The following is a 24,244-nucleotide window of genomic DNA, read 5'->3' as shown; positions in this document are numbered from 1 at the left end:
AATCTCCTCAAAAACCATTACATGAACCACTTCAAAGATGAAATATGCCTCATTCATAATTATATTGCTTTCCTTTTACAAAATGGACACAAGTTCCTCCTCATGAGCCATTTCTCAATACAGCCATAGTGAAAGCGATGCCCATAGTCCAACTGTCCAAGCTTATCTTCAACATTGTAGTCATCCTGCAAATACTCTAGCAAAATAAAAGGTACGATTTAGTATGCATACTCATAGTTTAAATTTAACTAAGACAATTACTTATGGACAAAAATATTGTTCTTCAATTCTATATTAATATTTTCTTGAGTAAATGAAGTGGTTCTTACCAGACAAATACAACAAGATTCGGCTTTAGCATTGGATTCTTCGGAAGTAGAGGGTTCCGTTGATATTGCTGTGACCTGAGATGTGCAGAGATGGCTTCCTCACTCAATCCTGTGGAGACATCTCTACCCTGTTTGTCGAGGTGGACCAATTCTTAATCAAAAGCATATGAGGCCTTATTTCATAGTCACCTCTCCTTGAGTAAATTATTTCTCAAGTATAAAAAATATTGCTTGCTTAAGGGCTAACTAAAGTCACAACTAGATGTCCCTCTACATCAATTCTTCATCAATGCACATTTGGATTGGTTTTTAGTTGTTTAAATGCAAAATACATAAGAACACACATAAATGTAGTGAAGGGGCTTGAGCATATATATACCCACAAAGCTGAATTACAACAATTTCATAGATTTAGACATTTCGACATTAGCATGAGAGATAAAACTTGAAAATCATGTCCACAACAAAACTCAAGATTTAGGGTGACAAATATTATTACTCAAAAACTTTTGTGTCCACTACAAAACTCATGATGCCATTGCTAATGTTTAAGTCATACACAAGCAGCAATCTCTGTTTAGTTGAACTTTTTCTAGTTCATAGTACTATAAAAGAGATTATGTATATACTAATGCTCCATTTGTTTCACAGAAAATTATAATTTCGGAAATATTTTCTTCAAAATGATTGTATGTCTTGTTTGCAAAGATAAATGAATAAAAAATATTTTCATTATCCATGAAAATATTTAGATTATCAGTTAGGTGGAAATTTAAAATACATGCAAGCAAGTACAAATCTTTGCGGAGACACAATAAGAGGTCATGACAATTATGACATTACTAGATTGTGGTCAATCATTGCCAAAAAAAAAAAAAAAAATTCCATCAACATAAGAAATTACATGGGATTTCATATATTTTATAAAATTCTTAAAAAGGTATACTTAATTACATATTATCATTATATGGCTTCTAAATTAAAAGTTCATATCCAACATAGAAATGAGAATCACAAGTTTAATACAATGTGAGTGTCTTTTGGCATCAAGAGCATGAGGTATATGGAAATGCCTCACATAATTGGTAGTAAAAATCAGTTTCAATTTAAAGCTCTCAATCTCAAATACTCTTTTCATGGAATTATATTGATGAGATTTCCAATGGGATTATCATACTTAATTTAGGAACCAAATTGAGAATTATGCGAAAATTATTGAGTTTTCAAATCTAGTACTATAAATAAGACCTCGCTGGTCCTAGAAAGAAACATGAATATGCAGAGATAATAATATTACATTTTTTGGAACATACCTCGTGCATTCTCAATTGGATGGCAGCCCACGGTGATGGAGATGACATATCGGGATGAGCTCTAGGTCACCTCACCCCTCTACTAGCCCATCTTGGCAATCTAGATGCCGCAGAAGTAAATTGACTGGTTATACATAATTCTACGTGGCCATGTAGCCCCGCGGAGTTCTCTGTTGTAACTTGGCCATTGGAAAGTGCGTCACTTCTTGGAAAAACATTTGGCTCAAGTTGTTCATTTGTGTTCTAGTCAATTGTGTTGTTATTTCGATGCTCCATTGTAGAGGCCTGTAAATGTAAAATTCTTTTGTTAGAGTATTATAATAAAAATATTTGTATATACGTGTGTGTTCTAGTCAATTGTGTTGTTATTTCGATGCTCCATTGTAGAGGCCTGTAAATGTAAAATTCTTTTGTTAGAGTATTATAATAAAAATATTTGTATATACGTGTGTGTTCTAGTCAATTGTGTTGTTATTTCGATGCTCCATTGTAGAGGCCTGTAAATGTAAAATTCTTTTGTTAGAGTATTATAATAAAAATATTTGTATATACGTGCGTGTGTGTGTGTGTGTGTGTGTGTGTGTGTGTGTGTGTGTTATAATAAAAATATTTGTATATACGTGTGTGTGTGTGTGTGTGTGTGTGTGTGTGGGTATACGCTGTGTGTGTGTGTGTGTGGGTATACGCTGTTTTTATACCGGAGTAGCTCTAAAGATATGAACCTAATATGTTTCTTGACAAAATATTATGTACTAAATCATGAGAAAAAAGGATGAGATTACCTCACGGAAAAAATATAAAATATTTATTAGCAAATGAACGGATTTCATATTATTTCTCTATGCTTATATTAATGATTTTATGGATACGAAAGCATGCATTTGTTGTCAAATGGTGAATCAATCCACTAAGTGCAGATAATTCCTTCTTTTGGTGATTTTACTTGAAAAAGAAATGCTAAACCAAATATGATCAATGTGTAATGACCATTTAGTATTTGTATTAAAACTCTATATGAACATAAATCAATTTACTAGAGGGGTTGTATGTATTCTATCCAAATTAGTAGTATATGCATCGAAAAAGTCTTTTTTTTTTTTTTTTGTCGAGGGATGAATTCCTACTCGAAGTGTTGGAGGGGCTAAGTCGTAATTAATTGCTCTCGTAGTAGACATAAGACAAGAAAAAGAATTCAAATGCTATAAATTTTCTTTCAATGCCTACGCATTCTTTTAGTTGATTTATCATGGGAGAAAGAGTAGGTAAGACAAGTATCTGACTTACATATAGTGAGATTGAAATTGAAAATCTTGGAAATGGGATTTAAAATTTTTCAAACCAACCTAATTGTCATATTTATAATAGCCAACAATTTTTTTTTTTTTTTTATTGTGGTTGACCTTATGTCACAATAAAGCTATAATATTCTAATTGGTCGCTAAGGACAATTTTGATAAGACTCATAAGAATTAAAATTATCAAGGTTTTGATGAAATTGTAGAATAAATATTAGGGATAAGTTTGTTAAAATTTTTAAAATTAGTCATGAAAGTGCAATTTAGTCTTGAAAGTTATAAAAAGAGTAATAAAATCTTAAAATTTGTCAAATCGGTCTAATCAAGTTTTTTAGTTGATTTTGTTCACTTTAACTAACGAAATTGTTGACTTGCCTTATTTTATTACTTTCTCAAGACACATGGCAATGACGTGGTGCCTACCAAGATCCACGTCACAAAAAAGCATTAAAAGATTACAAATACAAAAAAAATTAGATTAAAAAATAAAAAGTAATTAAAAAAAAAAACACAAACTCACCCACGGCTTGGCCAAGCCCTTGCCAGTGGTTGCCGCCAAAACCGCTGGGAAGGGCTAGTGAAGGTCACCCTCACTGACCCTAGGTGATGCCTTGGTGGCTCCCGGTGAGGGCCTGCTAGCCCAAATTTGGGGGAGGGCGCGACCCATGCCCTAGAGCAAGGGTCTTTGGGCCTCACCTAAGGTTGCCCACCCCAAGCAAAATGGCTAGAATGAACTTTACAAGCATAGAAGCACGGACATCCCTGACCATTTATTAAGGCTTTCAAACAAATTCAATACCATATGGAATGGAAAAGAAAGAAAAAGAAGAGAATATACGTGCTTGATTTGAGAAGCACCAGCCAAAAGTAAACCTTGATTTGAAAAGCACCAAGAAATGGCCAAAAAAAAATGTAAACCATGTAAAAAATTATTTTTAAAAAAAGGTGAGTAAATTCAGCCTTCTCTAGCAAGAAATGGCCATTCATTTTAGAATTTGAATCTACGTGTATGACTGTCTTGACAATCAAATATAATAAATAGGTTTATAACATCCGAATAATTTGGTTGCTAGTAAAATATCCTACACCCTCCAAGATACAACGATCTATTAGATGATGTTGTTAGTCTTCAAATTGCAATTATTTACCCTTGAAATTGATAATTCTCATACAATCTCTCCATCATTATAAGCAAAATTTGTAAAATGTGACAAAAAAGACTTTGGCATGAAAAAAGAGAAAGCATATAGACATCAATACCCCAATGAAAATATAGATTATAAAATAATAAAAAATCACTTAAAGAAATATGCTTCACCTATAAAAAATATCCAACATCTGAACAATGGATGTAGTATACAAACTCTTCAAATTCTTTTTCACATTTGAATTAAAGAGAAAAAAAAACCATAGTGCGTAAGTTGAAAAACTACCTATATCACACCGTATGCTAAGGAGAAAAAAGGGATATGAAAGGGAAAAAAAGATCAAGAGAGCCAATGAAAAATAACCTGGAAGATCTAGACCGATGTGAGAGTTCAAGGGAATTTTGATGTAATTTGCATAGACTAAGACAGAGATGAGATGATACCAAAATGAAGACAAACTTTAAGAAGACAAGTTGGTAGTGCAGAACTTACCTCTGTTTATATTATCCTTCCTCATGCCTAATTGAGTAAATTCCAACTTACCATATTGGAGAGCTTTCTCAATTTGACATCTCTTTTTAGTTGCCAAGGAATCCTAATTTGAATTGTCATCTTACATTTGTATTTGTATTTCATTCTCGAACTAGTCTTGTTTTATTGAATTAATTATTTTGTTGGTCTACTATTCTCCCTCTCCCACAATATTTAAAATGGTTTGATCTTAGTTAATCTTAATTTTTTCATAGATTCTCCAAGTAATCCACCAAAAGAGCGCAAGACCTTTTAATATCATTCCTCATCAATGGTAACAATTTTCTTATCCGATGTAGATAGTACTAAGGTCTGGAATCTAGTATGAGTTTTATAAGTTAAATGTTTACTTGTTATCATATTGGTAAGCGATATATCTAAGTTTGTTAATTTGACTTCTTAAAATGGTCAAGTGATGGATTTTTTAACTTAGGTACTAATTGACAGTACATACCGTTAGAATTACCTAATTTTCATCTACTTATTTGCATATTTTTCTTGTTGGCAAATGTTAACGGTTTTATTTTATTTTATATTTTTTCAATTTGAATTTGTTCGTTATTGTTAAGTATATGAAGCCGATATTGTTACATCAGCGACATAAGATGTCATTTTATTAGTGATCATTCCAAATTTCAACTTAGACACACAAAAAATTGCAATTCAATTATTGACGAGATATAGCTTATTAATTGAAAATGCAACTCTACTTCATTTAGTGGAAGAATAGGAAAAACTTCTGGATATAACATGGTTGTCAATCGTTCATATGAAGGTAATTATTTATCCTCATGAATATTGGTGGAAGGAAATCCCACAATAATAAAATTGTTGAAGAAAATAAAAGTATATGGATGCAAGAAATTATGCACATTGACCGTTTCGTGGGAAAGACAAAAGATATTTTACCATATACTCTCTTTTGCCCATTTTAGATAGGTCTACTTTGGGACAACTTGCTCACACACACACCAACACACATATCAACAATAAACATCATAACATATCTTTGTGTGTTCATTTTTCTTCATCAAGGCTAATTGGGTCAGTTTAGGTTTGCTGTATTCTATTCATTTCCCTAATTAGCTATAAACTTATATGATCATACATTAATTATTTGACCAATTTAGTGGCAGCACAATCTAGTCATTATCTCTTTTTAGGGCACTTGAATTTTCTTTTTGTTGCCATTTATTTAATTCTATTTCCATTTGAATTCTTTCCTTAATGTCTTTTTCCCTCCCATTGTTTTTAAAACCCATCCCTTTAGTATTTTTTTTTTTTTTGCATTCCAAAGAGTAAAACAACAATACAATAATTACCTAGATGTCCTTATGTGTAGATTCATTTTTTTGGGAAAATCCTTTGATTAGTGATTGACTTTGGACGCTATCTTCCGCTATGTTCCTCATCTCTACCTCTTTTTGTACGTGCATTTATTTATCTATTATAAAAATTTAAATCATAAGTTATTGAAACACACTTAAACACACAAACACACAAATTACAAGAAAAGTCTCAAAAACACAAATTTTTTTATAGCCCCATTATCGAGGTCTCTTACGTAGTCTAATTTTAATTTCGCTTATATAATTTAAATCTCCCACCACATATAAAAGGTTTTAATCACATTCCTTATCTGAAATATCTTGACGGATGGTGTTTGTAACTCGGAAATCGATTGGTTTTTATTCTAGTTAATGTCATATTGTCATAAATTATCAACAAAGTTCATATCTTCTTATTGTCAAAACAAACAAGGGAGTACTTCACTTCTTAGTTTTCACAGTTTTCTTTGATACCAATTTATTTGTTATTTTAGTTGTTTATTACTGGCGCTTATAGTACATCATTATTAGTGGCGTATGCAATCATGTTGCTTTCTATTTAGTTCCTTGAAGTTAGACACAAAGAAATTAGATATTCAACAATCTTAAATATATCAAATTTAGTTGAAACTCAATCAATCTCCTCAAAAACCATTACATGCACCACTTCAAAGATGAAATATGCCTCATTCATAATTATATTGCTTTCCTTTTACAAAGTGGACACAAGTTCCTCCTCATGAGCCATTTCTCAATACAGCCATAGTGAAAGCGATGCCCACAGTCCAACTGTCCAAGCTTATCTTCAACATTGTAGTCATCCTGCAAATACTCCACCAAAATAAAAGGTACGATTTAGTATGCATACTCATAGTTTAAATTTAACTAAGACAATTACTTATGGACAAAAATATTGTTCTTCAATTCTATATTAATATTTTCTTGAGTAAATGAAGTGGTTCTTACCAAACAAATACAACAAGATTCGGCTTTGGCATTGGATTCTTCGGAAGTAGAGGGTTGGGGTTGATATTGCTGCGACCTGAGATGTGCAGAGATGGCTTCCTCACTCAATCCTGTGGAGACATCTCTACCCTGTTTGTCGAGGTGGACCAATTCTTAATCAAAAGCATATGAGGAAAACCTAAGTATTTCATAGTCACCTCTCCTTGAGTAAATTATTTCTTGAGTATCAAAAATATTGCTCGCTCGAGGGCTAACTAAAGTTACAACTAGATGTCCCTCCACATCAATTCTACATCAATGCACATTTGGATTAATTTTTAGTTGTTTGAATGCAAAATACATAACACACATAAATGTAGTGAAGGGGCTTGAGCATATATATACCCACGGAGTTGAATTACAGCAATTTCACAAATTTAGACATTTCGACATTGACATGAGAGATAAAACTTGAAAATCATGTCCACAACAAAACTCAAGATTTAGGGTGACAAATATTATTACTCGAAAACTTCTGTGTCCACCACAAAACTCATGACGCCACTGCTAATGTTTGAAGTCATACACAAGCAGCAATCTTTGTTTAGTTGAACTTTTTCTAGTTCATAGGACTATAAAAGAGATTATGTATATACTAATGCTCCATTTGTTTCATAGAAAGCTATAATTCAAGAAACATTTTCTTCAAATTGATCACAGGTCTTGTTTACAAAGATAAATGAATGAAAAATATTTTCATTGTCCATGAAAATATTTAGACTATCAGTTATGTGGAAATTTAAAATACATGCAAGCAAGTACAAATCTTTACGGAGACACAATAAGAGGTAATGACAATTATGACATTACTAGATTGTGGTCAATCATTGCCAAAAAAAAAATAAAATCCATCAACAGTACATAAGACATTCCTTTTTCTACATGACACGGGGTTTGATATATTTTATAAAATTCTTAAAATGGTATACTTAATTACATATTATCATTATATGACTTGTAAATTAAAAGTTCATATCCAACATAGAAATGAGAATCACAAGTTTAATATAGTGTGAGTGTCTTTTGGCATCAAGAGCATGAGGTATATGGAAATGCCTCACATAATTGGTAGTAAAATCAGTTTCAATTTAAAGCTCTCAATCTCAAATACTCTTTTCACAGAATTATATTGATGAGATATCTAATGGGATTATCATACTTAATTCAGGAACCAAATTGAGAATTATGCAAAAATTATTGAGTTTTCAAATCTAGTACTATAAATAAGACCTCGCTAGTCCTAAATGAAACATGAATATGTAGAGATAATAATATTACATTTTTTGGAACATACCTCGGGTATTCTCAATTGAATGGCAGCCCACGGTGATGGAGATGACATATTGGGATGAGCTCTAGCTCGCCTCACCCCTCTACTCGCCCATCCTGGCAATCTAGATGCCGCGGAAGTAAATTGATTGGTTATACTTATTTGTCCGTGGCCATGTTGCCCCGCTGAGTTCTCCGGTGTAACTTGGCCATTGGAACGTGCATCACTTCTTGGAAAAACACTTGGCTCGAGTTGTTCATCCATGTTCTGGTCAATTGTGTTGTTATTTTGATGTTCCATAGTAGAGGCCTGTAAATGTAAAATTCTTTCGTTAGAATATTATAATAAATATATATGTGTGTGTGGGTATACACTGTTCATTATATCGGAATAGCTCTAAAGGTTGAGATTACCTCACAGAAAAAATATAAATTTTTTTCTAGCAAATGAACCGATTTCATATTATTTCTCTATGCTTATATTAATGACATTATGGATACGAAAGCATGCATTTGTTGTCAAATGGTGAATCAATCCGCTAAGTGCATAGTATTCCTTCTTTTGGTGATTTTACTTAGAAAAAAAATGCTAAACCATGTATGATCGATGTGTAATGACCATTTAGTATTCGTATTAAAACCATATATGAACATAAATCAATTTACTAGAGGGGTTGTATGTATTCTATCCAAATTAGTAGTATATGCATCGAAAAAGTCATTTTTCGTTGAGGGATGAATTCCTACTTGAAGTATTGGAGGGGCTAAGTCGTAATGTAATTGCTCTCGTAGTAGACATAAAACAAGAACAAGAATTCAAATGCTATAAATTTTCTTTCAATGCCTACACATTCTTTTAGTTGATTTATCATAGGAGAATGAGTAAGTAAGACAAGTAACTGACTTACACATAGTGAGATTGAAATAAAAATCTTGGAAATGGGATTTAAAATTTTCAAACCAGCCTAATTGTCATATTTATAATAGCCCGCAAAAAAAATTATTGTGGTTGACCTAATATCGCAATAACGCTATAATTTTCTAATTGTTTGCTATAATTTTGATAAGCTTCATAAGCAATAAAATTATCAAGGTTTTGATGAAATTGTAGAATAAATATTAGGGATAAGTTCGCTAAAAGTTTTAGAATTAGTAATGAAAGTGCAATTAAGCCTTGAAAGTTACAAAAAGAGTAATAAAATCTTAAAACTTGTCAAATCGGTCTAATCAAGTCCTCTCAGTGATTTCGTTCACTTTAACTAACGAAAATGCTGACTTGCCTTATTTTATTACTTTCTCGAGACACATAGCAATGACGTGGCACGTACCAAGTGCCACGTCACAGAAAAAGCATTAAAAATTACAAATACAAACAAAATTAGATTAAAAAACAAAAAGTCATTTTTAAAATAAAAACAAAAACTCATCCACCGGCTTTAAAAAAAAAAAAAAAAACACAAACTCACCCACGGCTTGGCCAAGCCCTTGCCAATGGCCGCTGCCAAAACCGTTGGGAAGGGCCAGTGAAGGTCACCCTCGCTGGCCCTAGATGATGCCTTGGTGGCTCTTGGCGATGGCCTGTTAGCCCAAATCTGGGGGAGGGCACAACCCTCGCCCCAGATCTGAGCGATGGTCATTGGGCCTCACTTAGGGTCTCCCACCCCAAGCAAAATGGCTAGAATGAACCTTAATAATAATCAAACGAAATGGCTAGAATGAATTTTACAAGCATAGAAGTACAAACATCCCTGTCCATTTATTAAGGCTTTCAAACAAATTCAATTCCATATGGAATGGAAAAAAAGAAAAAGAAGGGAATATACGTACTTGATTTGAGAAGCACCGGCCAAAAGTAAACCTTAATGGAAATTAGCCTGCAAGAAATGCCCAATAATGAAAAAAATGATAAAAGGTGAGTAGATAATCATTGATTCTCTAGAGAATGAACTAAGGTCACCAATTGATCATTGAATTTTAATTTTTTTTTTTTTTAGAATTTCAATCTACATGTATGACTGTCTTGACAATCAAATATAATAAATAGGTTTATAACATCTGAATAATTTGGTTGCTAGTAAAATATCCTACACCCTCCAAGATACAATGATCTATTAGATGATGTTGTTAGTCTTCAAAATGCAATTTTTTACCCTTGAAATTGATACTTCTCATACAATCTCTCCATCATTATAAGCAAAATTTGTAAAATGCGACAAAAAGACTTTGGCATGAAAAAAGAGAAAGCATATAGAATAAAAAATCACTTATAGAAATATGCTTCACCTATCAAAAATATCCAAGATCTAAACAATGGATGTAGTATACAAACTCTTCAAATTCTTTTTCACATTTGAATTAAAGAGAAAAAAAACCATAGTGCATAAGTTGAAAAACTACCTATATCACACCATATGCTAAGGAGAAAAAAAGGGATATGAAAGGGAAAAAAAGATCAAGAGAGCACATGAAAAATAACCTGGAAGATCTAGACCGATGTGAGAGTTCAAGGGAATTTTGATGTAATTTGCATAGACTAAGACAGAGATGAGATGATACCAAAATGAAGACAAACTTTAAGAAGACAAGTTGGTAGTGCAGAACTTACCCCTATTTATATTATCCTTCCTCATGCCTGATTGAGTAAATTCCAACTTACCATATTGGAGAGCTTTCTCAATTTGACATCTCTTTTTAGTTGCCAAGGAAACCTAATTTGAATTGTCATCTTACATTTGTATTTGTATTTCATTCTCGAACTAGTCTCATTTTATTGAATTAATTATTTTGTTGGTCTACTATTCTCCCTCTCCCACAATATTTAAAATGGTTTGATCTTAGTTAATCTTAATTCTTTCAAAGATTCTCCAAGTAATCCACCAAAAGAGCGCAAGACCTTTTAATATCATTCCTTGTAAATGGTAACAATTTTCTTATCCGATGTAGACGGTACTAAGGTCCGGAATCTAGCATGAGATTTATAAGTTAAATATGTACTTGTTATCATATTGTTAATGATATATCTGAGTTTGTTAATTTGATTTCTTAAATTGATCAATTGATGGATTTTTTTTTAACTTAGGTACTAATTGACCATACATACCGTTAGAATTACCTAATTTTCATCTACTTATTTACACATTTTTCTCCTTGGCGAATGTTAACGGTTTTTTTTTTCTCCATTTGAATTTGTTTGTTATTGTTAAGTATATGAAGCTGATATTGTTACATCAGCGACATAAGATGTCATTTTTTGAGTGATCATTCCAAATTTCAACTTAGACACAAAAAAAATTGCAATTCAATTATTGACGAGATATAGCTTACTAATTTAAAATGCAACTCTACTTCATAGCGGAAGAATAGGAAAAACTTCTGGAAATAAAATGGTTGTCAATGATTCATATGAAGGTATTATTTATCCTCATGAATATTGGTGGAAGGTAATCTCACAATAATAAAATTGTTGAAGAAAATAAAAGTATATGGATGCAAGAAATTATACACATTGACCATTTCGTGGGAAAGACAAGATATTTTACCATATACTCTCTTTTGCCCATTTTAGATAGGTCTACTTTGGGATAACTTGCTCACACAGGCACCAACACACATATCAACAATAAACATCATAACATATCTTTGTGTGTTCATTTTTCTTCATCAAGGCTAATTGGGTTAGTTCAGGTTTGCTGTATTCTATTCATTTCCCTAATTAGCTATAAACTTATATGATTATACATTAATTATTTGACCAATTTAGTGGCAGCACAATCTAGTCATTATCTATTTTTAGGGGACTTGAATTTTCTTTTTGTTGCCATTTATTTAATTCTATTTCCATTTGAATTCTTTCCTGAATGTCTTTTTCCCTCCCGTTGTTTTTAAAACTCATTCCTTTAGTAATTTTATTTTCACATTCAAAAGTGTAAAACAACAATATAATAATTATGTTGGTATCCTTATGTATAGATTCATTTTTTTTTTTTTGGGAAAATCCTTTGATTAGTGATTGACTTTGGAAGCTATGTTCCGCTATGTTCCTCATCTCTACCTCTTTTTGTACGTGTGTTTGTTTCTCTATCATAAATAATTTAAATCATAAGTTACTGAAACATGTCAATAAATTTTTCGATATTTTCTAGCCTTTTTTTTTTTTTTTTTTTGGATACATTGCATGTTTGCTGCTACTACAGGTGAACAGTTGTTCAAGCAAAATGGGGAAGGCTGTTAAAAATGTAGCGGATTCTGCAGGACTTGATCTTATCCCTATGCCATTTGGCTATGCCAAAGAGGCTGGAAAAACCGTAGAGGAATGTGGCAAAGAGATTAAGGTGCACGGACCTTCAGATAGAGAAAGAGTTGTGGCGTTGGTCTATTGTGAACACCTGAATATGATCGTGGTCGACTACACCATGCCTGTTGCAGTGAACAGTAAGTAACACATCCTTTGGGAAAGTATTGATAGAAATTCATTTGCTGAAAGAGAGGTCTCATTTTTCAAAGTTCCATTAAAATAGGGGTGGGAGGAGCATCTGATTGTTTGGAAATCCAGTAATTTTGTGAAATCTGCAAACCTTAACATGATACTACATGAGGCAATATGTCACCGTTCGCTTGATAAGTTCAGTTAAATTCTTTCTATTATGAAAGTAATGTTGAGTTGTATTGCAATGTTGGAGTTCCATTGGTAATGGGAACTATTGGAGGAGATAGGGATTGGCTTTACTAAGCAGTCAAAGATTCAAGTTTATATGCTGTGATTTCCTGACAAGTGGGAAATAGCTGATAGAATCCACGATCCTCGTTCAGTTATAGCCATTTCTGTACTTTCTTATTTTGTCCTAATTATTCTCTAGTTTTTGGTAAGTTGTGGCATTTCTTGCAGTGATGGAAATTATGGCAGAGCAATTTCCAGGAGCCTTTCTAGGTATTCTCTAAAGGTGTTCAGTCCTCACTCTTCTGCATCTGCTTTCCCCTTTGCTCCTCACTTTGCTCTCTGTCTTGTATGGTTCATCCTTTTGATTGGGTCTCGATTAATGATTTTATGGATGTTTAAGTGCACATGTAGCTGATGTTAAAATTAGAATTCTCACCACTGTTTGATTAGATACTTTTGAGAGAGCTATTCCATTGTAAGATAAACCATGCATGAAAAAAGAAAAATAAGGTAGTAACAATGGAAGCTTTGTGAGTTATGTCCTACAATTTGTCAATTAGGTACTGCTGATCTCTTTTTTGCATTATATCAACACAAAGATAAAACGTAAACACAATGATACAAAGAAGACACTACCTAAATCATGAAGCAGAAAATAGACGGTGGCCAAGTGAGATTATAGGTGACTCATTGTTGGTGTGCTAAGCCGATGTGGGACTCAAGACAGATTAGGTGCTCTTAGTCTTACTGATATAGGTCTCATTCTATCCTATAAGTTTATCTTTATATAGTTCTTATCCTCAGATTTGTTGTATTTTACTTGTTGTCATTTAACTCATCATGTTTGATTTGCTTGGTTATCAAGTTGAATGATGCTTGAGTATGCTGTCATTTGTTGTGAAGTGACCCTTTAACCAGAATGGCGAATGAGATAGGAGTTCGGGTGCTCATACTCCGAATCACTATCTTCACTGAAGTTCGAGAAAACAAATAAGAGGGAGAAAAAAGATTTTTTAAAAGGTGAGAAATAGGCTTTTTATATCGCTACCTCGGGAAGCACGAGAGCTGGAACCTGTGGGAATTGAGTCCCTCTGGGTTTTCTGTAGTTACCTTTTTTACTAAACTTTTTGTGTGATTGGGGGGCATCTTCCATCCTTAAAAAACAATAATGTGGTTTTACTTTCTACTACTTCTCCTCACTTTTTCTTTGCCAGTTTGAACAGGTGCATTGTTGATGTCTATTCTGGTGCACCGAGTTGCAGTGGAAGACCGAGTGTTATGTTGCTTTCTTAAGAATAGCTTGAGAATTAGTATTCGTTGTTGTTGTTGTTTGGTCTAGTGGTTTGCATTGATTGATGAACATTTACTCGTGTGCAATGAATTTGGGTTGATTTATAATATTGCAACACCCTACTGTTTTACTCTTGACCTAATGATGCCAAATTTATATCGTAGCCATGGTATGGTAAGTTATTGCTGTTTTCAGTTCATATTTGGATGTGCTGATGGAGGCAGTGGTGAATTTATTTAAAGTATTAGGTGATGGAATCCCATCAATCAAGCAAATTGGACAATCTGGAATAGCTAAGGCGATAATTTCTTGCTTCAAGAAGTTGGGAGTGTCTTTTGACATGGATCAGGTGTGTTGTGAAATTATGTTTGTGACCTTGACTCCATTTTTTGGGAAATTCTTGTTGATTCTTCTTTTATTTATCTTGAAAAAGGCACGTTGAGGAACATGTACATATTTGTTGTGAGTCCAAATCATTTATCTGCGTTTATATAAATTGAATTGTTAGTAAACTTGGCCAAACACATGATTTTTGTTTTTTTAGTTTGTACCTTAAATCTTGATGAAGGGTTGTTTTTATGTAATTCCTGCAAGAGCTAAAAGGTCTGTTAGGTTCAATCCTTATGCCATTGGCCCACTTACCTATGGGGGAAAACCTTCGTTCTACACTCACATCTTGTATTATCTTCTAAATCATGCATGGGTGAATGGCACAATAGACCATAAACCGTAACAATAACTTTTGTAATTGCTGGTTTTATTATTAAGATTGTTATTAGTATTTCCACAATAAAAAATATCTCACATTTATCTATGCTTTTGCTTTGGAATAGCATCTGATCCAGATGATCGGTGATCTTGAACAACACAAACGGAGATGGTGGGAGTTCCAGAAGAGTATTTGTCCTATCATGCTTTTCATTTGTATCATTTGTCATCACCTAATGAAGCATAATTATGAATTATTATTTGATATCTCCACCTTCTTGTTTCATATGTTTTTCTAGAGATGAGCATCACAAAATGTTTGTGGTAGATCAATATATAACTGTGCTGTCTTGTTTTTATCCAAGAAGGTGATAATTCTTCCAACAGAAATTTGTTCCTGGATGTACAAATGCACACTAATCAAAACTTGCCCGTTATGATATTCAAGAGTTATTTTTCTTTACTTACCAGAAATGAGACATGGCATTACGAAATGGCAAACTTATATAATCAGATTCATATAATGTCTGAATGCAATGTACAATATTTTAGTTCTGAATGAGGAAATGTGTTCTTTGTATCTTTATCGAAGTTAACCGTTTGGAGTTGCAGATAATCACTGTCCCTATAAATCCCATATCCAATTGCTGATTGCGGTTTGTGGATGTGATGTCTTTTTGCAGATCCAGCAGAAGGCAGACCAGCGTATATACAATATTATTGATTGTATTGCGTGAGGGTAGCATGCGTTGATACTAGTTTCACTCTGAGGTTTCTTGTGTGGCATTTATATTTCAGGTCAGTTGTATTGTCTTCATTCTGTGTTGTAGTCTCAATTCTTCTTGTAGTCTCAATTCTTCTTCTTCTTAGCATTGTTATAATAATGTGATGTCATTATTAATATTTGTTTGGCAGATGTTGCATTTCAATTCAGGACTCTGGCTTTTAGAATGTCGTCATATTCATAGTTGCTTCATATAATAGTGTAGTGAAAATTGCAAAACTTGTTCTGGAAATGGATCATTAAGCTTGAGCAGCTGCAGCTTCTCTTTGGGACGTGTAGGATTTCGATTATTTGCAATGCGAAGCACGCGTCTTAAAATCAGAGGATGCAAAGTAGACTAGTTTTGTAATTTTCTGGCGACTCTCTTATACTTAGCATTGTTGGCAACTACTGTACTGTTCGAGCTTGTGACATGGGAGCCTTATGGAAATGTCCTGTTTTCTCATTAATGAAGTTTGATGTTTAAACTTGAAGGCCCACAATGGTTCAAAATGGAAGTTCTCCATGGAAAATGCATAACCACTTGTTAAAAGAGAGATGGTCATGATGTCAAAGACTATAAACAAGCGTTGGTTTCACAACGAATAAGATGAGAGGGGAAATAGAAACGTTGTCAATTACAAATTAGATTGTCTAAGCAAAGAAAAAGGGTCGATTGATCTCCTCACAAATTTGAAATTTTTGATATGTGAAATTCTTTGAAGTTTGATATCTCTCTTGTTCATATATCTAGTGCTGCTGCTGCCACTTTGCAAATTGGATAATAATCTTCACCTTGAGCCATTTCGCAATGCAACAGTCACAAAAGCAATGGCCGTAATCCAACTTACCAAGCCAATCTTGATCAAGATAGGCATCCAGCAATGGTGTTAGCAAAAACGAGAGTATAACAAGTGGTAGTTATATTCAAATTAGCCTAGATTTGTCTTAAAAATTAAGTAGAGACGAAATTTGTCACGATTCTTCTTTTATCTTGTTGTTCTCACATAATGAATCGACTCTTTAGTCAAACTCAATATGTTTTGGACCTTGAATTCTATTGTTTAGGGGTGTTTCAGAGCACTTTTCTGTTTTTATTCTCTTTTCGCGTTATAGTAGGTGTTTATTTATTTTATGAATGCTTTGCTACTAAATGTAACTTTTCAGTTTTCCACTATCGCTTAGGGTTAACAAGGTGCTTATTTGATTAATTCTATGTATCGTGTAGCTTTTTGTCATGTTTCATGTAATTAAGAAAAAGTGATTGGTCTCTATTATTGTGCATATGAGAGGGAGTTGTCTTAGTGCTTGTTTGTTGATTGATGAATCCGTGTTTACCTATTGCTTTTGCGTCCCGTAGAATCCCAAAAAGACACTACTAAAAATAAATGGCCCTTTGTTGACGGTCGAATTTTTATCAACTTTTTAAATATCCGTTCTTTACAAAAATATAAGAAAATATCTAAAAAGATGAAAAGAAAAAAAATGATAATAACAACAAATTCGGGTAGGGGGCCTGGCCCATTTTTCTTTTTAAATAATAGGTTTTTGGGTCAGATGAGCCCATGCGCCCAGTTCCTTTTTTTTTTCTAACTCCAGAAGCCCATCTTTTTACTTCCTCTTGAGCCCATTTGTTTTTCTTGCTTCTTATTTTCTTAAAGAAGCCCACCAGAACTTCAACAAACTGAGGCCTTACTCCCTTGACTTCCCTCACGCACGCTCCCAATATTCTTTTTGGGGGGGTTTTTTGGGAAATAGTCGGCCATGGAAGAGAACAAATTGCAGGGAGCTTCCAGAGAGAGGAGGAGGGAGCTGCAGAACTTCGGCTATGGAGAAAACCAGGAGGTGAGAGAACCAGAGATAGGAGGAGTGAAGGAAGCTCGGTCAAGGAAAAAGGAGCGATCTCTGCCTCTGAGCAGAGCAAGAGCTACCTTTTTGAAACGAAGAAGGAGAAGGATGAAGAAGGCAAAACGGAGAAGATGAGAATGAGCGCGGTGGTTGGTGCCGTGAAGGTGCATCGTTGATGTCTATTCTGGTGCACTGAGTTGTAGTGGAAGACCGGGTGTTATGCTGCTTTCTTAAGAATATCTTGAGAATCGGTATTCGTTGTTGCTGTGGTTTGGTTTGGTCTGGTGGTTTGCATTGATTGATGAACATTTACTCGTGTGCAATGAATTTGGGTTAATTTATAATATTGTAACACGCTACTGTTTTTCTCTTGACATAATGATGCCAAATTCATATTGTAGACGTGGTATAGTAAGTTATTGCTGTTTTCAGTTCACATTTGGATTTGCTGATGGCGGCACTGGTGAATTTGTTTAAATACAGGTGATGGAGTCCCATCAATCAAGCGAATTGGACACATCTGGAACAGCTAAGGCGGTAATTTCTTACTTTGAGAAGTTGGGAGCGTCTTTTGACATGTATCAGGTGGGTTGTGAAATTATATTCGTGATTTTGACTCTATTTATTGGGAAATTCTTGTTAATTCTTCTTTAATTTATCTAGAAAAGGCATGTTGAGGAACATATGCATATTTGTTGCAAGTCCAAATCATTTAAACATATGCGTATTTGTTGCGAGTCCAGATCATTTATTTGTGTTTATATGAATTGAATTGTTAGTAAGCAGGCGGTAGATTAATTCTTGGCCAAACGTATGATTTTTGTTTTTTAGTTTGTTCCTTAAATCTTGATGAAGCTTTGTTATTATGTACTTCCGGCAAGAGCTAAGAGGTCTTTAGGTTTAGTTCTTATACCATTGGCCTACTTGCCTATGGGGCAAAACCTTCGTTTTATACTTGCATCTTGAATATCTTCTAGATTATGCATGAGTGAATGACACGGTAGACGATAAACCGTAACAATAATCTTTGTAATTGCTGGTTCTGTAATTAAGATAATTATTACTAGTATTTCCACAAATAAAAATATCTCACACCTATCTGTGCTTTTGCTTCGGGATACCATCGGATCCAGATGATCCATGATCCTAAACAACAAATGGAGATGGTGGGAGTTCCAGAAGAGTATTTGATATCTCCACCTTATTTCATATGATTATCTAGAGATGAAAACATCACAAAATACTTCTTACCAAAAAAAAAAAAAATTACAAAATATTCATCTATTTTTTTCAGAGTTTCTTTCGAGTTTCAGCACAATGTTTGTGGTAGATCAATATACGCTAAGGGCACAGTTGATGCTGTCTTGTTTTTAGCAAAGAAGGTGATAATTTTTCCAATTGAACCCACTTTAGTTTGGAATCGATTTCTCTCCTGGATGTACAAGTGCACACTAATCCAAACTTGCCCGTAATGATATTCAAGAGTTATTTTCGTTGCCAAAAGTGAAACAAAGGCATTACAAAATGGCAAGCTTCGAAGTGACACTAGCTCGCCCCTCCTATATATACTTGTATAATCAAGTTCACATAATGTTTGAATGTGATGTACAATGTCTTAGTTCTGAATGAGGAAGTGTGTTCTTTATACCTAATCGAAGTTAACTGTTTGGAGTTGCAGATAGTTATTGTCCCCATGGATCCCATAGCTAATGTGCTCGCTGATTTTGGTTTGTCAATGTGTTGTCTTTTTGCAGATCCAGCAGAAGGCAGGCCAGCGTATATACAATATGATTGATGTTTTGCCCGGGGGGGGTGGATGGTGGGCGCGGGGCGGTAGCATGCGTTGATACTAGTTTCATGCTGAGGTTTCTTGTGCGGCGTTTATCTTTCAAGTTAGCTGCATTGTCTTAGTTTTGGGTTGTGGTCTTTAATAATCTTCTTCTTCTTCTTCTTCTTCTTCTTCTTCTTCTTAGTAATTAGGGATAAGTGCATTGGAAGTCTTAAAATTTGTTATGAAAATACAATTAAATCCTAAAACTTGTCAAAAAATGCAATTAAGTCCTAAAACTTTCAAAAAGTGCAATCAAGTCATAAAACTTATCAAAGTGGTTCAATCTAAGTCCTTCCATTGATTGCATTTTTTAAAACAGTTTTAGGACTTGATTGCACTTTTGAGACAAGTTTTAGGACTTTATTGAACCTTTTGAAAGTTTTAGGAAAGTTTTAGGACATATTGAATTTTCGTAACAAGTTTTAGGACTTAATTGCACATTTTGAAAGTTTTAGGACTCAATTGCATTTTCATGATAAGTTTTAGGACTTCTAATGCATTTATCCCTAGTAATTATTTGGCCGATGTCGTATCTCCAGTTTAGGACTCTTGGTTTTTAGAATTCTTCATAGTCATTGTTGCTTTATATGGCAATGGAGTAGAGAAAATTGCAAGACTTGTTCTAGAGATAGATCATAAAGCTTGAGCAACTTCAGCTTCTCTTTGAGATGTGTCAGAAAAGTAGAAAGCTAATGAGATTTGGGAAAAATGTGTATTGCTTTCTCAATCTTTCAGTATGTAATTACAATCCTATTTATAATACAAGATGTCTAAATAATTCGGGAAGAAAAATATAAACAAATCCCAAAGATATATATAATATCCCCACAAAATAGTCTCTACAATCAAAATCAATGGAGATCAAACAATATCGACAACAATATCTTCAACAAGATGTGTAAGATTTTGATCATTTGCAATGCGAAGCACATGTCTTAACATTAGAGGATGGAAAGTATAGTAGAATAGTTTTGTAACTTTTTCGTGACTATCTCATACTTAGCATCGTCGGCAACTATTGTACTGTTCGAGCCTGTGACTAGGAAGCCATATGGAAGTGTCTTGCTTTTCTCATTAATGGAGTTTGATGTTCATACTTGAAAGGCCCCCAATGGTTCAAAGTGGAAATTCTCCATGGAAAATGCATTGCCACTTTTGCTAAGAGAGATGCTCATGTGTGGATGTCAAAGATCTGTGAACTTGAAAAGTGTTTGATTCTCAATGAATAAGATGAGAGGGGAAACAAGAACATGGTCAATTACAAATTAGATTGTATAAGCAAAAAAAGAAAAAAGGTTGATAAATCTCATCATAAATTTGAAATTTATCATATGTGAACTCGTGAGATCTCTCTCATTCATATTACTAGGGTTGATGCTGTCGCTATGCAAATTGGACGATAATCTTCACCTTGAGTCATTTCGCAATGCAGCGGTAGCAAAAGCAATGGCCACAATCCAACTTTCCATGCCAATCTTGATTAGGATAGGAATCCTACAATGATGTTAGCAAAAACGAGAGTATAATGAGTGGTTGATATATTCAAATTAGCCTAGATTTGTCTTAAAAGTTAGTGATTGAAAATTTTTGCCATTCTTCTTTTATCTCAATATTCTTACATAACGAAGCGATTCTTATATACAAGATGTTTTGGACCTTGAATTTCATTGATTAGGCATAGGGGTGTGCATGGTCCTGATGGACAATTCTTGACCTAGAACTGGGAATCACCTGTTAGTTGCATGGATCTACTCGGGAACTGTACCGTCCCAGTGGATCCATGGAACTGGTCTCACATAAAACTATTTAATAGTTATACAAAGTGTTGTCGGTAAAATTGTCTAAGATTATGACCAATGATTTTCTAAGTCTCACAAGCTCAATAGTCCTTTGGAAATAAAGTGTAGTTATTAGAACTAGCAATCAAAGGAAAATTACTTTTGATAATTATGCCAACTTAAGTTGCGCATTTGATATTTGGAAGATAGAGAGCCAAAAAGCATTAATACAACGAATTGATATTGTCACTATTTGGTGACAATATAGTGACAATATGAATAGAATGCATTGCACTCGACTATAGGCATCTCTTTTCTTCTAACTAGTACATTAACCTCAATGCCTCAAAACAATCAACCCATGCTTCCAGGTTATACCATTGTATTGAAGTGAACATAATAATTGTTGATGTGATCTCTAGGATAAGGTTAATAATGTGGATATAAACTGACATTTTTGTAAATGTTGAAAGCACAAGCTCTTTCGTAAGGTTAATTTTTTTAATATTAAAGATTAAAATATTATTATAATATAACTGGTCCGATCTGGGTAAGCGGATTTGCCCATGGAACCGGAAATTGAATTGGTACCCACATGTTCCCATAAATTGGAACTAGGAACCAAACCAGTTTTGGGCGGTTCCAATCTAGTTCTGGGCGTATTGGACGGATCTCGATTTCTTTGCACACCCCTAATTAGGCGTGCTTTGGAGCACTTTTCTAGTTTTATGCCCTTTTTGGCATTATATTAGGCTTTCATTTATTTTTCTAAATGCTTTACTAGTTAATGTAACTTTTTGGGTTTTCCAATGTCACTTAGGGTTAACATTGTACTTATTTGATCGATTCTATGTATGAGGTAGCTTTCTGCCATATTTCACGCGATGAAAAAGAAAAGTGATTTCTCTTTGTTATTGTGCAAGTAAGTGGTGTTGTCTTAGTGCGTGTTGGCAGATCAATGAATTTGTGTTTACCTATAGTTAACTGAATTACGTAGAAGGCTATGCTTAAAAGAGATGGCCTTTTGTAACGACCAAAAAAAAAATAATTTGATGTTATTAATGTAATTTATGGGGAAAAGTGTTAAAAAAGTTCTAAACTTTTTGCATTTTTGCCAATTTAATCATAAACATTTTATTTGTGCTAATTTAATCATAAATATTTTCACTTGGTACGAATTTAGTCTTAAACATTTTTACTTGGTGCCAAATAGTCATTCTTGCTAATTTTGACTGTATTTTGCTGACTGAGCATCGGTCAGTTGACGTTTTACAATTGATATTGACGTGTACAATTTTTAGTAATATTTTAACATTTTTTTGAATTTTGATTTTATTAATTTCCTTTTATTTTTCTTCACTTCCCATTCCTCCAACCGATTGTTGAACCTCAATGACTAGCCTAGGCGATGCCTAATGAGGCTCGAGCCCTCGCCAGAGGTTGCAAGGGCTGCTTGCACTAGGCAGTGATGGTCAAGCTTCACCAGCCATGGGCGAGGTTTGACCTTGCAAGATTCGGCAAAGTTAAGCCTCGCCCAGCCTCTAACGAGGCAGTTTGAGGCTGCTCAGCCGTAAGGGTGGCCTCGCACTAGGTTGGCAAGGCTTGACCCTTGTCGGCCATGGGCGAGGCTCAACCTCATTAGATTCGGCAAGGTCAAGCCTCGCCCAGCCTCTAGTGAGGCTAGCTTGAGGCCGCAAGGGCGGCCTTGCACTAGTTTGGCAAGGCTTGACCTCGCCATATTCCACAAGGTTAAGCCTTGCCCAGCCTCTAGTGAGAGCTAGCTTGAGGCTGCAAAGGTGGCCTCGCACTGGGCTGGCAAGGCTTGACCCTTGCTGGCCATGGGTAAGGCTCGACCTCGCCAGATTCTACAAGGTCAAGCCTTGCCTAGCCTCTAGTGAGGCTAGCTCAAGGCCGCCCAAGCCACAAGGGTGGCCTTGTGCTAGGTTGGTGAGGGTGAAGTCTTATCGACCATGGGCAAGGTTCGACCTCGCTAGATTTGATGAGGTTGAGCCTTGTCCAGCCATTGGTGAGGCTAGCATGAGGTCGTCCAAGCCGCAAAGGCAGCCTCACGCTGGGTTGGCAAGGCTTGCTCTCACTAATGATGGGTGAGGCCCGACCTTGCTAGATTCGGTTAGGTCAAGCCTTGCCCGGCCACTTGCAAGGGCTTGAGCCCTCATAGGTGCGACCTCAAGCCTCGATGGCCAATGAGGCTCGTTAGAGGTCGGTGAGGTCGACCTCGACCTCGTCAACTATCGCCTCTAGCTAATTGCCGGGGTTCGATGACTGGCTGAAGGAAGGAGAAGGAGAAGGAAAAAAAAAAAAAGAAAAAGAAAAGGAAAAAAAAAAAGAAAAAAAAAGAAAAATTCAAAAAATATTAAAATATTATTAAAAATTGTCTAAGTTAGCATTTGCCATGCCATGTTGGCCGATTGGCATGCGTTAGTAAAATATGGCTAAAATTAGTAAGAATGATTGAATTAGTATTAAATCAAAAGGTTTATGATTAAATTTGAACTAATAAAATGTTTAGAATTAAATTGACCCAAATACAAAAGGTTTATACATTTTTTTTATACTTTTCCTGTAATTTGTGTGTTTAAGTGAGAGAGTATTTATTGCCGATTTAAATACTATATCTTTGCCCAATCTGATCACCACATATATATCCCCATTTCATTATCAAGGTCTCTTATATAGTCTAATTTTAATTTCGCTTATATAATTTAAATCTCCCACCACATAAAAGGTTTTAATCGCATTCATTATCCGAAATATCTTGATGGATGGTGTTTGTAACTCGGAAATCGATTGGCTTTTATTCTAGTTAATGTCATATTTGTCATTAATTATCAACAAAGTTCATATCTTCTTATTGTCAAAACAAACATGGGAGTATTTCACTTCTTAGTTTTCACAGTTTTCTTCAATGCCAATTTATTTACTATTTTAGTTAATTATTATTGGCACTAATATTACGTCATTATTATTGGCATATGCAATCATGTTGCTTTTTATTTAGTTCCTTGAACTTAGACATAAAGAAATTAGATATTCAACAATGTTAAATATATCAAATTTAGTTGAAACTGAATCAATCTCCTCAAAAAACCATTACATGAACCCCTTCAAAGGTGAAATATGCCTCATTCA

At 34.3% G+C, this 24,244-nt stretch overlaps 1 protein-coding gene across 1 annotated transcript; it reads left to right on the top strand.

Annotated features, from left to right (window-relative positions):
* Nucleotides 1-12,432: 12,432 nt before the first annotated feature.
* On the top strand, nucleotides 12,433-19,332 carry LOC104451867 (4-hydroxy-tetrahydrodipicolinate reductase 2, chloroplastic-like). The gene is made up of 4 exons (XM_039316040.1): nucleotides 12,433-12,649; nucleotides 17,423-17,649; nucleotides 17,969-18,070; nucleotides 19,240-19,332. The coding sequence occupies exons 1-4, from the start codon at nucleotides 12,433-12,435 to the stop codon at nucleotides 19,330-19,332; spliced, it is 639 nt and encodes a 212-aa protein (XP_039171974.1).
* The last annotated feature ends 4,912 nt before the right edge of the window (nucleotides 19,333-24,244 follow it).

Source organism: Eucalyptus grandis, chromosome 1, assembly GCF_016545825.1.
Source record: "Eucalyptus grandis isolate ANBG69807.140 chromosome 1, ASM1654582v1, whole genome shotgun sequence".
In the NCBI taxonomy this organism is placed as follows: domain Eukaryota; kingdom Viridiplantae; phylum Streptophyta; class Magnoliopsida; order Myrtales; family Myrtaceae; genus Eucalyptus; species Eucalyptus grandis.
This window is presented reverse-complemented; position numbering and strand designations above follow the sequence as displayed.

Coding starts and splice junctions, on each gene's coding strand:
- LOC104451867 (XM_039316040.1), top strand. CDS start 12,433: ATGGGGAAGGCTGTTAAAAATGTAGCGGATTCTGCAGGACTTGATCTT. Junction 12,650..17,422: donor CATGCCTGTTGCAGTGAACA/GTAAGTAACACA, acceptor AACAAATTGCAG/GGAGCTTCCAGAGAGAGGAG. Junction 17,650..17,968: donor CGGTGGTTGGTGCCGTGAAG/GTGCATCGTTGA, acceptor GTTTAAATACAG/GTGATGGAGTCCCATCAATC.